Genomic DNA, 13,817 nt, shown 5'->3' with positions numbered 1-13,817 from the left:
AAATTAATTCTAAAACCACGTAGGTGCTCGCCTGATGGTTTATTTAGCCCAATGGGCTATTCAAATCTAAAATCGTCTGTGGCCCATCCGTCCAAATTGTATTTCGTAGAAAGTGCAGAAAATACAGAAGGGATCCGTCTCAAATTTCATATGTAAACTCCCCTTGGGCCCTATGGTTAATTAATGTCATTTTGAAACCTATTCATTATCAAAATTGCCGACATGCAGCCATCTTTGATAATGATAATTGAAGTTTGATATCGCTATTTCTTAGAAAGCAAAGAAAGGGCTTTCTCTAGATCCATTGTTTGGCACATTTTATTTTGTGATAAACAGGGAAAACATCACAGTTAGGCTGCCATGCATATCGGATTTTGAAATTTTAAAGTTTATTACCCTCACGACGTCTTAGAAAATACTACAGGGATATTTCTCATTGTTGCATAATTATATAGGTATTTCCATCTTGAATTATTGACAAATTTCAAAGTGTCGTGAAGTCGATTCCGTTCAAACCTTGGATAATTCATCAAACGGTCCTATTGAAATATTTTTTGGAAAAAGTAATACTTCGTGAATTTTCGCAATTGCCATAAATTAGATTTTTCTCTGAATGATATTTTTAAAATAAGTAAGCAAGATGAGTGATTTAATTTCGTTATCCATGAAGCTTCAAATATTTAGAGTTCCTCGGACCTCACGTGGTTATAATAATAAACAAAAAACAAATTGACTCCATCTTTTCAATAAATAAGTAATGATTTTAATCTAAATAATCAGCATTATATAAAATAAAAAACGTACATGTATTTAATAGGACGGATAAGAGATTACGACATGTGTTTGGCGAGAAAAAACAAACTAATATAGTTAATAGATATACCATGTCATGGCTAAAACATGTAGACATCGTGAATAATGTCACAAGAGTATCCGCACAAATGTTAAAGTTACGAAGTCAATTTTAAGGCATGCTATGATAATACTATGATGTCCTATAAATGGCGTCATCTACCACTAATATTCCTTATTTAGCGGATTTCTTTGGTTTCTCGCTACTTCCCGGTCTTTTGCCTTGTGAAGATTCTTGACGTACAACCTTTACTTGCTTCGCTTGTGGTTTCTGTTTCTTGTTTTTGCTTGTCCTGGTCGTGGGTCTGGACATACTGGATAACTTAACTGAAACACGGAACATTATATAATTACTGGTCGTGGGTCTGGACATACTGGATAACTTAACTGTAACACGGAACATTATATAATTACTGGTCGTGGGTCTGGACATAGTGGATAACTTAACTGTAACACGGAACATTATATAATTACTGGTCGTGGGTCTGGACATACTGGATAACTTAACTGTAACACGGAACATTATATAATTACTGGTCGTGGGTCTGGACATACTGGATAACTTAACTGAAACACGGAACATTATATAATTACTGGTCGTGGGTCTGGACATACTGGATAACTTAACTGAAACACGGAACATTATATAATTACTGGTCGTAGGTCTGGACATACTGGATAACTTAACTGAAACACGGAACATTATATAATTACTGGTCGTAGGTCTGGACATACTGGATAACTTAACTGAAACACGGAACATTATATAATTACTGGTCGTGGGTCTGGACATACTGGATAACTTAACTGTAACACGGAACATTATATAATTACTGGTCGTGGGTCTGGACATACTGGATAACTTAACTGTAACACGGAACATTGTATAATTACTGGTCGTGGGTCTGGACAAACTGGATAACTTAACTGAAACACGGAACATTGTATAATTACTGGTCGTGGGTCTGGACATACTAGATAACTTAACCGAAACACGGAACATTATATAATTACTGGTCGTAGGTCTGGTCATACTGGATAACTTAACTGAAACACGGAACATTGTATAATTACTGGACATACTGGATAACTTAACTGTAACACGGAACATTATATAATTACTGGTCGTAGGTCTTGACATACTGGATTACTTAACTGAAACACGGAAGATTATATTAATGTTGGATATTTTGTATTCACGAACCAAGAAGAGCTTTAAATATTTTGTTAACTACTAAAAGTGAGCGACATTTTGATAATGACAATACTAACAAATTGTTAAATTAAACCCTATATATTTTACAGCTTAAAATGAATTTTGGCAGAACTGCTATAAATTATGATGCACATATTTAGATTTTTGTGCAGTGAAGACTACACGCGCTGAAACCAAATAGCCAAGTTATGATCTTCCATTAGTAATTATGAAGTGAATTATTCAGATATGTTTTTATCTGAACATACATAAGGCTTAAAACAAGTTAACAAAGTAACAATGTATTTTCAATACGGGTTATTATCATTGTTATTATATGTTTTGTATTGCCCAGGTCTTTCTCTCTTAAGGTTGCTACGTACACACCGATGTACATGATAAAAACGAAATATACTGAGATGATATCTATATCAACTGGACGATGTTACTAAACTATTTCAATGTAAACAAATATGGGACAATTGTCACAGAAATGTCGCTTTGTACAAAAAAAGAAAAAAAAAGAAACACGTTTCCATTTCATCTTCCCATTTTATATATTATAATTAAATACACTTGATGAGACAAATTGTGTGTCACTGGCGTTTTGCGTTGTCTTTGGCAGCATCCCTATCTGGCAATCTGTATATAAGTGTTTGTGGAGTAGAATATTGGTAGTATTTGTGGGACCTTACCGCTCAGTTCGGGGTTGACCTCCGCCAGATTATTAAGTAGTGAGGTGTAACTAAACTTCCCGTCATTGCAACCTGAAACATATGATAAAATACATCAAAATTAATACTTTACCAATAATGAGTGACTCGGAGAACAATTGCTCTTAACCTGGACAGGAATATCTGCAATTTTACCGGTGTGAGGTTTTTCCTATCTCGGTCTCGTGTTTGACAACCAATCACACTGTTTGGGTTGAGGCATCCTGTTTCATCTCGAAGAGGATGAAAATTTTTATTTTCTTACCCCTGATAGGGATATCCACAATTTTACCGGTGTGTCTATCTCGCGTTAGGGTGAATGGAAGTCACATGAGATCCTTGAACGCTCTTAACTGATGCATGACGTTGCGACAACACTGTCATGACGTCGCGGTAGAAGAAGCATGGCAATGTAATTACGTCAAAACAACGCCGACGACATTATAAGATCGTCAATCGTTGCTTGCATTGGTGAGATGCTCTTATTGACACAATATGGTATACTGAGCAAGACAAAACGAATCATTTACTCTCTTTGGGGTAAGACAGTTGATCTCAACCCTCGGGATAAAATTCTAAGCTGTTCAGCACGAGGCAAGCTTCGTACGCAAACCTCGTGTATGACAACTTGCTTTTATCCCTCTGGATGAGATTCTCCTGTCTCACCAAAAGTGGATGAAATAGTCTATCAATCATTATGACATAGCCCCACACAAGCATAGCTCTATATGGCTGTTAGCCTGTTATGTGTCATATCGGTGGTATTCCGTGTGTGACTGCTGTTGTATGATCAGGATATACCTCTGACCTGTTGTCAGCTTTTAATTGAAATTCAAATTAATGGGAATAATTGTGTTTGTATCAATTCATACATCAGAATAGAACTTAATCAATTCATCAATTCAATAGTGGAAGTCGATGTATTCACTTGGCTAAAGCATATTCAATGATATTTCCCCTCTCAATGCTGAATTTCAGTATGTATTTCTGAGTACTCCGGGTACAATCAATATTTGGTAATTGTTGTCAAATATTGATTCGAGAAACTTCAATACACAATAGATTAAATGTAATATGGTTCCGGACGGTTCCGGAAGGACCTGACGAGGGCCGCATTGCTAATATTGCAGAGCCATGCATAAACAGAATCAATTTTTCGATAAAAGGACGCCATTAAAAATCTTGAGGGATAATTTGTGTATTTTTCGAAGGGACCTAATTGATTGCGAAACCTAGCTTTTATGGTAATCACGGTTGCTATTGATTTAATGCATGGCCTAATTGACTTATTATTCGTACATTAGAGTATGTGTTGTACTTAATCACCATCTCGACTCGGACGCTGTTATTTAATGGGGATTGTGAACACGACATCTGGAGGCATTCAGTCGGCCGTAGGCACGTTTAATGTTTACATAATTCAATTTTGCTTGTAACGTGATTTTTCATTGGCTTATTTTTTATCATCTCATAACGTACAATATGACGCTGCCATTTGTAACGTCACTTCAAATTGGTCGATATAACGGCGTACTAATTCCGTAAAACATGTCACGAAATTAAAAAAGAGTGGGATTTCGTGGCTTTGTTTTCTTAGAAAAGAAATAGCATTATCTTTTAAAGAAAGTCGTCTTCATCCAAGGATTACTTGTTATATAGTTGTTCAGTATTATTGCTCCATAAGATACAACATTTTGTGACCCAGAAGGTAGAATATCCCTATTCTTCATATCAACATGTCAAGAGCATTTTCTTTTTATCTCATACCACGACGTTTTATCAAAGTTTTACAATTATATGATATCCCGCCATTTTGAAAAATAAAATCGATGAAAACCGCAACTACAAGTCAATTCTCCATATATATGAAAACTGCGTGTTATTTTAACGCAAATTACGTTTTTAGATCATTTGGTCTGAAGAGCTGGTAAGCTTATGTCATGGCGCAGTGTTCGTCGTCCGTCCGTCAACATTTCCTTTCAATCGCTACTAGTCATAGAGCTCTAGATGTATTGTAATCAAATTTGGTCACAAACTTCCTTGGGGAAAGGGCAACAAATTTTGTATACATTTTGGCTCTGACCCCCGGGGGCAGGAGGGGTGGGGCCCAATAGGGAAAATAGAGGTTAATCCTTTCAATCGCTACTAGTCAAAAGAGTTCTGCATGGATGCGGATGGGAAACAGAATTTGTATCAATTTTGGCTGTGACCCTCTGAAGCAGAATGAGTGGAACCCAATTGGAAAATTAGAGGTACTACGTAAATATCTAAATTCCTTCAGAAAAGGAACAATGAACCTGTATTCAGAACATTTTTTGGCATTACAAACAAGGTGAGCGAAGTTATATTGCATGGGTAGCCATTTAATACCACTAAGGTGACATGCATGTACGACGAAAAAAATGACATGCATGTACGACGAAAAAAATAACAATACTTCAATCCTTATTTACTTACGTTCGACCCGTATAAGTACGTATGTCTCCCTGCCAGTCACCATTTCGCTGGCGTAGTCCTTAGGTCGGGTTGGGAGGTTCTTAACCTGTCCTTCAAGGTCAACTAGGTCAATTGTAACTGTCAAAAACAATAATTTCCAACGAATTATAAATACAATGAATACTAGTATTGAAATTTATAAAATTCGCGATTTTCATTTCAAAACAAGTTCGCAAAGATTAAAATTTGCAGGTTTAAACATTTAGTGGAAATTCCTACCAATTTAAACGATGTTCATGTTAATTCGCAATCATAAAATTCACGAAATTTGCAAAAAGTAAATTGCACGCGAAAGAAAGTTGTTTTACAGTATACAAGGTATCATGTGATTAACCATTATGCTTTTGACAGCATAAATTTACTTTCACTTTGTTTTGTTGAAGTCTTCAGTTTTCACAATAAGGTATATTTAAAAATATAGAAATAGAACATGTAAAGTGCATGTCGGATGCCACTGAAATGAACGCCTGTACTAGCTCCGCTCTTATTTATCCTTCCTAGTGTGCAGTGCATGCTCTTGAAAAAAGACCCTGCTAAATAAGATTCGTCAAAAGAGAACGGTAACCTGGTTACCCTTTGATCTGTATCTGTGTATTTAGCAAGCTTCTATTTGCACTAGGCTATAAGATGCACACTTGTATGGTTAGAGAGAAGAGTGAATACAAGCTCATTTCAGAGGCATCAGGGGGATTACCTTCTTATTTTCATTGATTATTGCTAGCAATGATTGCATACTAATCATAAAATATCGTTTATATGTAACAGGGTGCAGAATTTACAATACATTTAATACCTGCCTCTGCCAGGGATCGAACTCGGGACCTCTGGATTACTAGTCTGACGCTCAACCGATCGAGCTAAAGAGAAGTTCTCTCTAGCCGAGCGGTATATTGCGGCTAGTAATGACCAGGGTTACATATATGGTAACTAGCTTTTAAAGAAGTTAAAGCTACTTATTAAAATATATATTGCATTAGCACTACAATATGAGATTGAACTTATTTGTAGGCGAAAGATCCTTTAAGGCTATGGCCTCCGCCTCTGACAAAAACATTGTAATACATAATATTTATATGTAGGAATAGTTACACAATATTTACCTGTAAATAAAACTAGGGTCACAATATTTACCTGTAAAACTAGGGTCACAATATTTACCTGTAAAACTAGGGTCACAATATTTACCTGTAAAACCAGGGTCAAAATATTTACCTGTAAAACTAGGGACATTAATTATTTGTAAAACTAGGGTCACAATGTTTACCTGTAAAACTAGGGTCACAATATTTACCTGTAAAACTAGGGTCACAATATTTACCTGTAAAACTAGGGTCACAATATTTACCTGTAAAACTAGGGTCACAATATTTATTTGTAAAACTATGGTCACAATGTTTACCTGTAAAACTAGGGTCACAATATTTACAGGTGTACCTGTAAAACTAGGGTCACAATATTTACCTGTAAGACTAAGGTCACAATATTTACATGTAAAACTAGACTCATAATATTTACCTGTAAAACTAGGGTCACGATATTTACCTGTAAAACTAGGGTCACGATATTTACCTGTAAAACTAGGGTCACAATATTTACCTGTAAGACTAGGGTCACAATAACAATATTTACCTGTAAGACTAGGGTCACAATAACAATATTTACCTGTAAGACTAGGGTCATAATATTTACCTGTAAAACTAGGGTCACAATATTTACCTTTAAAACTAGGCTCATAATATTTACCTGTAAAACTAGGGTCACAATATTTACCTGTAAAACTAGGTTCACAATATTTACCTGTAAAACTAGGGTCACAATATTTTACCTGTAAAACTAGGGTCACAATATTTTACCTGTAAAACTAGGGTCACAATATTTAACCTGTAAGACTAGGGTCACAATATTTTCCTGCAAGACTAGGGACACAATATTTACCTGTAAAACTAGGGTCACAATATTTACCTGTAAAACTAGGGTCACAATATTTACCTGTAAAACTAGGGTCACAATATTTACCTGTAAAAAACTAGGGTCTCTTGTTATGATCTTACACAAGTAAATATTATGTGTATTATAACTTTTTGTCAGAGCTGGGGTCATGGCCCTTAAGATATTAACCGAGTTGCTAGATAACTTTGGTACTAAAACAAATACATATGTTTGTGAATATTGAAATTAATCGGAAATAGGTGAGATAGATGTTTTTATACTTACTGTCGTCTTCACAGTGACATTTTTTCCTGATCCATTCCGTCAATGTGTGACTCGTACAATACGGATTAAACAAGGCGGACTCGTCATCTGATAAAATATCAATAAGGATAAAGTTTACTAATATATAACTCTTTCATATGTAGATATGAAGGATAGGGATATTCTAACCCAAGGGTCATGTATTGCATGTCAACTCTAATTCTGCTTATTGTATTTGCATGTCAACTCTAATTCTGCTTATTGTATTTGCATGTCAACTCTAATTCTGCTTATTGTATTTGCATGTCAACTCTAATTCTGCTTATTGTATTTGCATGTCAACTCTAATTCTGCTTATTTATTTGCATGTCAACTCTAATTCTGCTTATTTATTTGCATGTCAACTCTAATTCTGCTTATTGTATTTGCATGTCAACTAATTCTATTCTGCTTAATCTGCTTATTTATTTGCATGTCAAACTCTAATTCTGCTTATTGTATTTGCATGTCAACTCTAATTCTGCTTATTGTATTGTAACTCGATTCTGCTTATTGTATTTGCATGTCAACTAATTCTGCTTATTGTAGCATTCAACTCTAAGTACACAAAATTTAGAATTTAATTATTTTAATTGAATTATAAGGATTAACTTAGAATAGATTTATGTAATATTTCTATAACACAAAAATAGAGTTATGTAATACTTCTATAACACAAAAATCTCAAACCAAACATTAAAGTTGATGGAAGTCAATCTTAAATCAAAACGGTACGTAAAAACACTAAAAGTCATATCTATTTGCCTGCACACAACTAAACTATTTGGATCCAGATAAACACAAACTTTATCGCCACAAATGCTATACGTGGCCATTGCTATTCATAAGTATATCATAAAATCATTTACACACGGTTGTTTTTCTAATAGCTTGTCATTGTGTGTTGATGGAATAACTTAAAATAGATAACTTGTTGAATTCATGATCACCAAAACGGATGATTGAATGCGAACGACAATACCGTACGTGTCTTTAGACTAAAAATATAATATTTTGTTCAAGCTGTTGACAATTTGTTTTTGATTTGACGATATCTTCGTTTTGGTAAAAAAAATATTTATTGATAAATTCTAATGTCAGACTTGAAGGGAAGTACAACTGCTACATAAAATAACTCGCAATTATAGATATTGCATTTACGTTAGTATTATTGATAATTTATGAGGAGACCTATATAACAGAGGTTGTGTACTCAGACACATCGCGTTGAGTGATTATAGGATAAGCTTATAATACACTTATGTACTGATTCTTTGTAGTACTTCAATCGTCTGTGAGTGAGGTTTTGAATCCTTCAACGTCGAGTTGTGGACGTTTAATATAAATGTACTGATTGCCGTTATTTATTGTATGGAACCTATACCTATGTGTACTTAATACACCTGCCTACCATAACACTGACTATCTACCTATACCGCTATCAGTTTTCAGTTTCCGTTGTTATTCGTAACAGAATGTACTGGTTTCAAAATATTCAAACTGTTACATTGATGTAAGTATAAGAAAAAATTCTTGATTCTATGTAACATTCAGTAGATTTATCTGATCAAAATTTAGCTCCGGTACAGTTTCATAGTTAGTTAAATAATTGTATTTATCACAATAAAATAAAACATTGCTATCAAATATACCCTGATAAACACTTGCATATCGATGATTTAGTGAAACATTAATTATGGCATAATGTTTTATTGTGAAATTCTATGTATAAATGTTTGTGTCTCAACAAATGGGGATATCGTTTATTTTTCATAATGTCTTAATTTCCGCAAAAATGATCTTTTACGAAGAAAGTTTTAAAGTCGGGACATGTTTTCTAAAAAATACCATGTAATTACAGAAAAAAAACAAAAGGTTGCAATCAGAAGGAAGAGAGTAGGACTCAATACAAGTTTTATTTGCTTAGTTCGTACCATGTGTATTGAATAAGATAATGAAAAAACTCTTTACATTTAGATAAAACTGTTCAATCACTTTTCCAATACAAGTACCGTGTTTATTGAATTAGATCATGAAAAACCCTTAACATTTAGAGTAAAATGTTTAAACACTTTTTGACTGTCCCAATACACCATCGTCAATGACTGCCTTATACCGCTTCTTCAAAATTTTATCTGTCGTCTAGAAATCTTTAATATTCAAACAAGTAAAAGGCGTATTCTGTATTTGCATAATACAGAGTTATCTGTCTTTGCGGGTAGGTATTGATTGTGACATCATGTGTTTGCGAGCGTAACGTCATACATTTCTGAGAAAACGACGTGAATTGCGCTCAAAAAAAATGGATACCTACCCGCAAGGGAGCTAACTCTGTAATATGCAGACGGAGTGTAAACAAAGGAAAGTAACTCTAGTAAATAAAATATGCCATCACATCAGATTACACAGTCAGATTTCTTACATCGAGATCTTACAAATGTATCATTATATAAGACAACAAAGATTAATCACATGCGAATTTTAACGTGCACATTGGAAGGAATTAACAAGTTCGTCAACACCTGATTTTAGTAATAAACAAAGATGTTTATAATTAATCATGTTTCAATACTGCCGAGATTCCTGAACTTGGCAAACGTAAATAACTATATATATGCACAAGTGTGCTGATTAAAATATAGGATCTTACATGTGCGGCTATGGAATTTATCAAACGAGTTCAACAATTTGATAAGGCAAGTGGCATATCAAATTATTTAACATGTTTGATAAATTTCATATTAAATAGTCACGAGTGTAAGGTTATATTTATCACATAACTTTTACTAATAAAAATATAAGCGAAATTTTCAATTTCGTCTCTATAAATATAGAACAGCAGAACCCCTACAATCATGCGACGTCATATATAGATTATGACGTCAAAACTACTTGAGACGTCATATTAGTGTTAATACACATGTGACTTAGATATCTATGACATGGCTGGACGGGATAGTTATGTGATAAACAATGATAATGTTATATGCATTCACCATTTCCTATTACTAAATAATATACATAACTTCAATACCAGAATAAATGGAGCATACTTAATCGTGATTCTGACATCCGGCAATCTAAGATACCTCATTGTTGTGTTGGAATTGTAATGGAGTGTTTGGGGAATTAAATACAAGTGGTTGATAATATTTATAATATAATTTGTATAATTTTACACAGATATTGTTTTACACAAATATTGCTACACAAATATTGTTTTACACAAATAGTCATTTCTAAACTGAAAATATTCAACACAGATATACCATCATCATTACGTTCAGATGTTTTTTGAAAAAAAAATAATTAGGTAGCTATTGAATTTTGCGATGTTCGTCACGCCAGACTCGGATTTCAAATTACCTCCATGTATTGTTCAAGGTCAAAGTATAGGCGATGCATATATACAACGGGTTTAAAGAAGCTCTCCATTTTTAAATGCCTGGTGAATATTTATAAATTGAACTGTATTGTAATGTTTTGGCACAATTTCTATAAGATTGTGAAATGTCAAGTTTCATTATGGTTGGCACACAGCAGGACTCACAGGATTGTAATTATGTACATATATTATTGAAAAATAAAATTGGATGCCATAACACAAACCCTACAATGCACGTTTGATCGGAGAAGCTGGCCTATTCTAAAGAATATTTCCATTTCTATGTAACCTTGGTCAAAAATAGATTTATATTAGTCTTCTACAAAGGGTATTTTTATTATTGACATGTGGTAGTGCCTCTGCGATAAAATAAAGTTAATACAGTTATAAGAAAAACACATTTCCCAAATAGAAATCTACACAAAGGCAGTCGGTTTCCATAAATCTACTATATACACTCCATATGCCCTCGGTATAAGATTCGATATTGGTATCTTAAAGAAATACCATAACAGGTGTTAAGAGCCGTTAACAATCGCGTTATTGACAAGGTTTACGGTTTCTGGTGTTGACATTTCATATTTTATTCTCGTTAGAAAATCAATGTAAACATGTTTCCACTAACATAGCCGTTACTGTAGGTATGACAGCCAGTAACAGGTAGCTGTAGTATATAGTAGTTATTTCACACTCTTTGATCCTACCGCCCCCAATGCTCAATGCTTAGGTGTATTTATGTATGTTTATGCTATATATTATTGACAGAACGTCACAACATGTATTCATATAATATATGGGGTATTTATTCGTTGTTATGCTTGATGTTATTTGCAGAACCTCGCAATCTCTGTTTTTATATAATATATGGGATTTATACGTTGTGTTGCAAGAAGTTATTGACAGAACGTCTCATTGTGGTGATATTTAACGTATATGGCTATTTATAAACACATTTTGCTTTATGTTATTGACAGAACGTCTCATTGTGGTGATATTTAACGTATATGGCTATTTATAAACATATTTTGCTTTATGTTATTGACAGAACGTCAAACTCTTGTGTTGTAAGGATAGTTGTATGGGAGTAACATTATCGGTAGGAGGGACCTCAGGAGAATAAAATATGGAGTGAAAGTGTTTTGATATTGATGAGCTCTGATGATTCCGGTGCCGTACAGTGTAGTGTTAGATTACGAGTCGTTATTGATCAAAAGTTAGAGGGGATTGTTAAGGTAGGCAGATCAATACCAGTCAAATAGCTTTATACCTAAGGTAACATCGGGTCTAGTCATTGTCGTCAAAATACACTCGCTAACTATTACGGATTTCAACGTACAACTCCTGTTTATAGTTATAACTATTACGGATTTCAACGTACAACTCCTGTTTACAGTTATAACTATTACAGATTTCGTTGTAATCTCCCTGTTTACAGTTATAACTATTACATATTTAAATGTACAACCCTCTTTACAGTTATAAATATTACAGATTTAAATGTACAACCCTCTTTACAGTTATAACTATTACATATTTAAATGTACAACCCTCTTTACAGTTATAAATATTACAGATTTAAATGTACAACCCTCTTTACAGTTATAACTATTACATATTTAAATGTACAACCCTCTTTACAGTTATAACTATAACAGATTTCGTTGTACAACTCCTGTTTATAGATATAACTATTACAGATTTCGTTGTACAACCCTCTTTACAGTTATAAATATTACAGATTTAAATGTACAACCCTCTTTACACTTATAACTATTACAGATTTCAATGTACAACTCCTGTTTATAGATATAACTATTACAGATTTCAATAAACAACTCCTGTTTATAAAACTAACAACGTACTAGGACTTTATCATACAAATAAATCGGATATCTTGATGATTTAATTAGATGAATGTTAGCATTCTGGTATTTGGTCAAGTGTAGCTAGACCCTAGATCCTAGGTAGGTCCAAGGGAGACCCTAGACTAGACGTACCCCCGGTAGCCAGACCCTAGGTAGGCCTTTATCAGATCCTACACGTAGACCCTAGTTGGATAGACACTATTAATTATAAGTCCCTGCGTACTGTCTGATTAACAGCCGATCTTTTAAGTGTAAGCATTTTGAAAATCTGATTTCAATCAAATTAATTTCTAAGATTATGTTCATATAAGCAGCACTGCCGATGCATTTAACGGTAAAAAAGAGAGAAACACTAATGAATGAGAAACTTCCTTATTTTGACTTAGCACATGTTTGATACATGTTAAACGTCCCGTCATATTACATTTATTAATTCCTCTATGATCTGAAATAAATAGCATATGGATGAAAAATATTTGTAAAATTATCACCCTACATGAATAAACATTTTAGATATTGCTTGCTGCTTTATTACTAGGCATGATTTGTTATAATTGCATATACGTATGATTAAATATTAATGAAAAAAAGAAATACGTACCACCATATCGCACTACTATGAAAGTTTGTTCGTCCACGGCCGGCATATTTGACGTTTTTTCGTACATTTGACAGGTGTTATGTATAATCACAATAAGTCAGACAGAAAGAAAGCTTTATCTCACAGAGTTTCACATCTCGAGCTAATCCAAACACTATCTGTCAGGTCCTCTGGGAAGTTCTGCTTGGAACTGAAGACACTTGAAACGCCGTGTATATAGGTGAGGAATCACATCCTTTATATTGTATGTACAGCGATACACTGCTGGCTCAACCCAATACACAGGTGTGATATCTCAGGTATTCACAGGTGTAAATCAATCAACAGGTATACCCGTATATAATTATAACGAGACTAGGATAATATCAGTAACTATCGTCTTCCTTTGTCATAAACCGATACATGTATGACAAAATACAGGTATCTTTATAAGTTTACTATTGTGTGTATGTGTTTGTACGTGCAACAGTACTAAGGT

General features: G+C 33.9%; 1 protein-coding gene across 1 annotated transcript; it reads right to left on the bottom strand.

The window, feature by feature from the left end:
• Positions 1–740: 740 nt before the first annotated feature.
• On the bottom strand, positions 741–13,817 carry LOC138331323 (uncharacterized protein CXorf65-like). Its single transcript, XM_069278860.1, has 5 exons — positions 13,340–13,817; positions 7,471–7,557; positions 5,218–5,334; positions 2,743–2,814; positions 741–1,179 (listed from the first exon to the last, which is right to left on the bottom strand). The coding sequence occupies exons 1-5, from the start codon at positions 13,404–13,406 to the stop codon at positions 1,028–1,030; spliced, it is 495 nt and encodes a 164-aa protein (XP_069134961.1). The 5' UTR covers positions 13,407–13,817; the 3' UTR covers positions 741–1,027.

The sequence above is a fragment of the Argopecten irradians genome, chromosome 9, assembly GCF_041381155.1.
Source record: "Argopecten irradians isolate NY chromosome 9, Ai_NY, whole genome shotgun sequence".
NCBI classification, from domain to species: Eukaryota; Metazoa; Mollusca; class Bivalvia; order Pectinida; family Pectinidae; genus Argopecten; species Argopecten irradians.
Note: the sequence above shows the minus strand (reverse complement) of the source record. Positions and strands in the feature narration are given on the sequence as shown.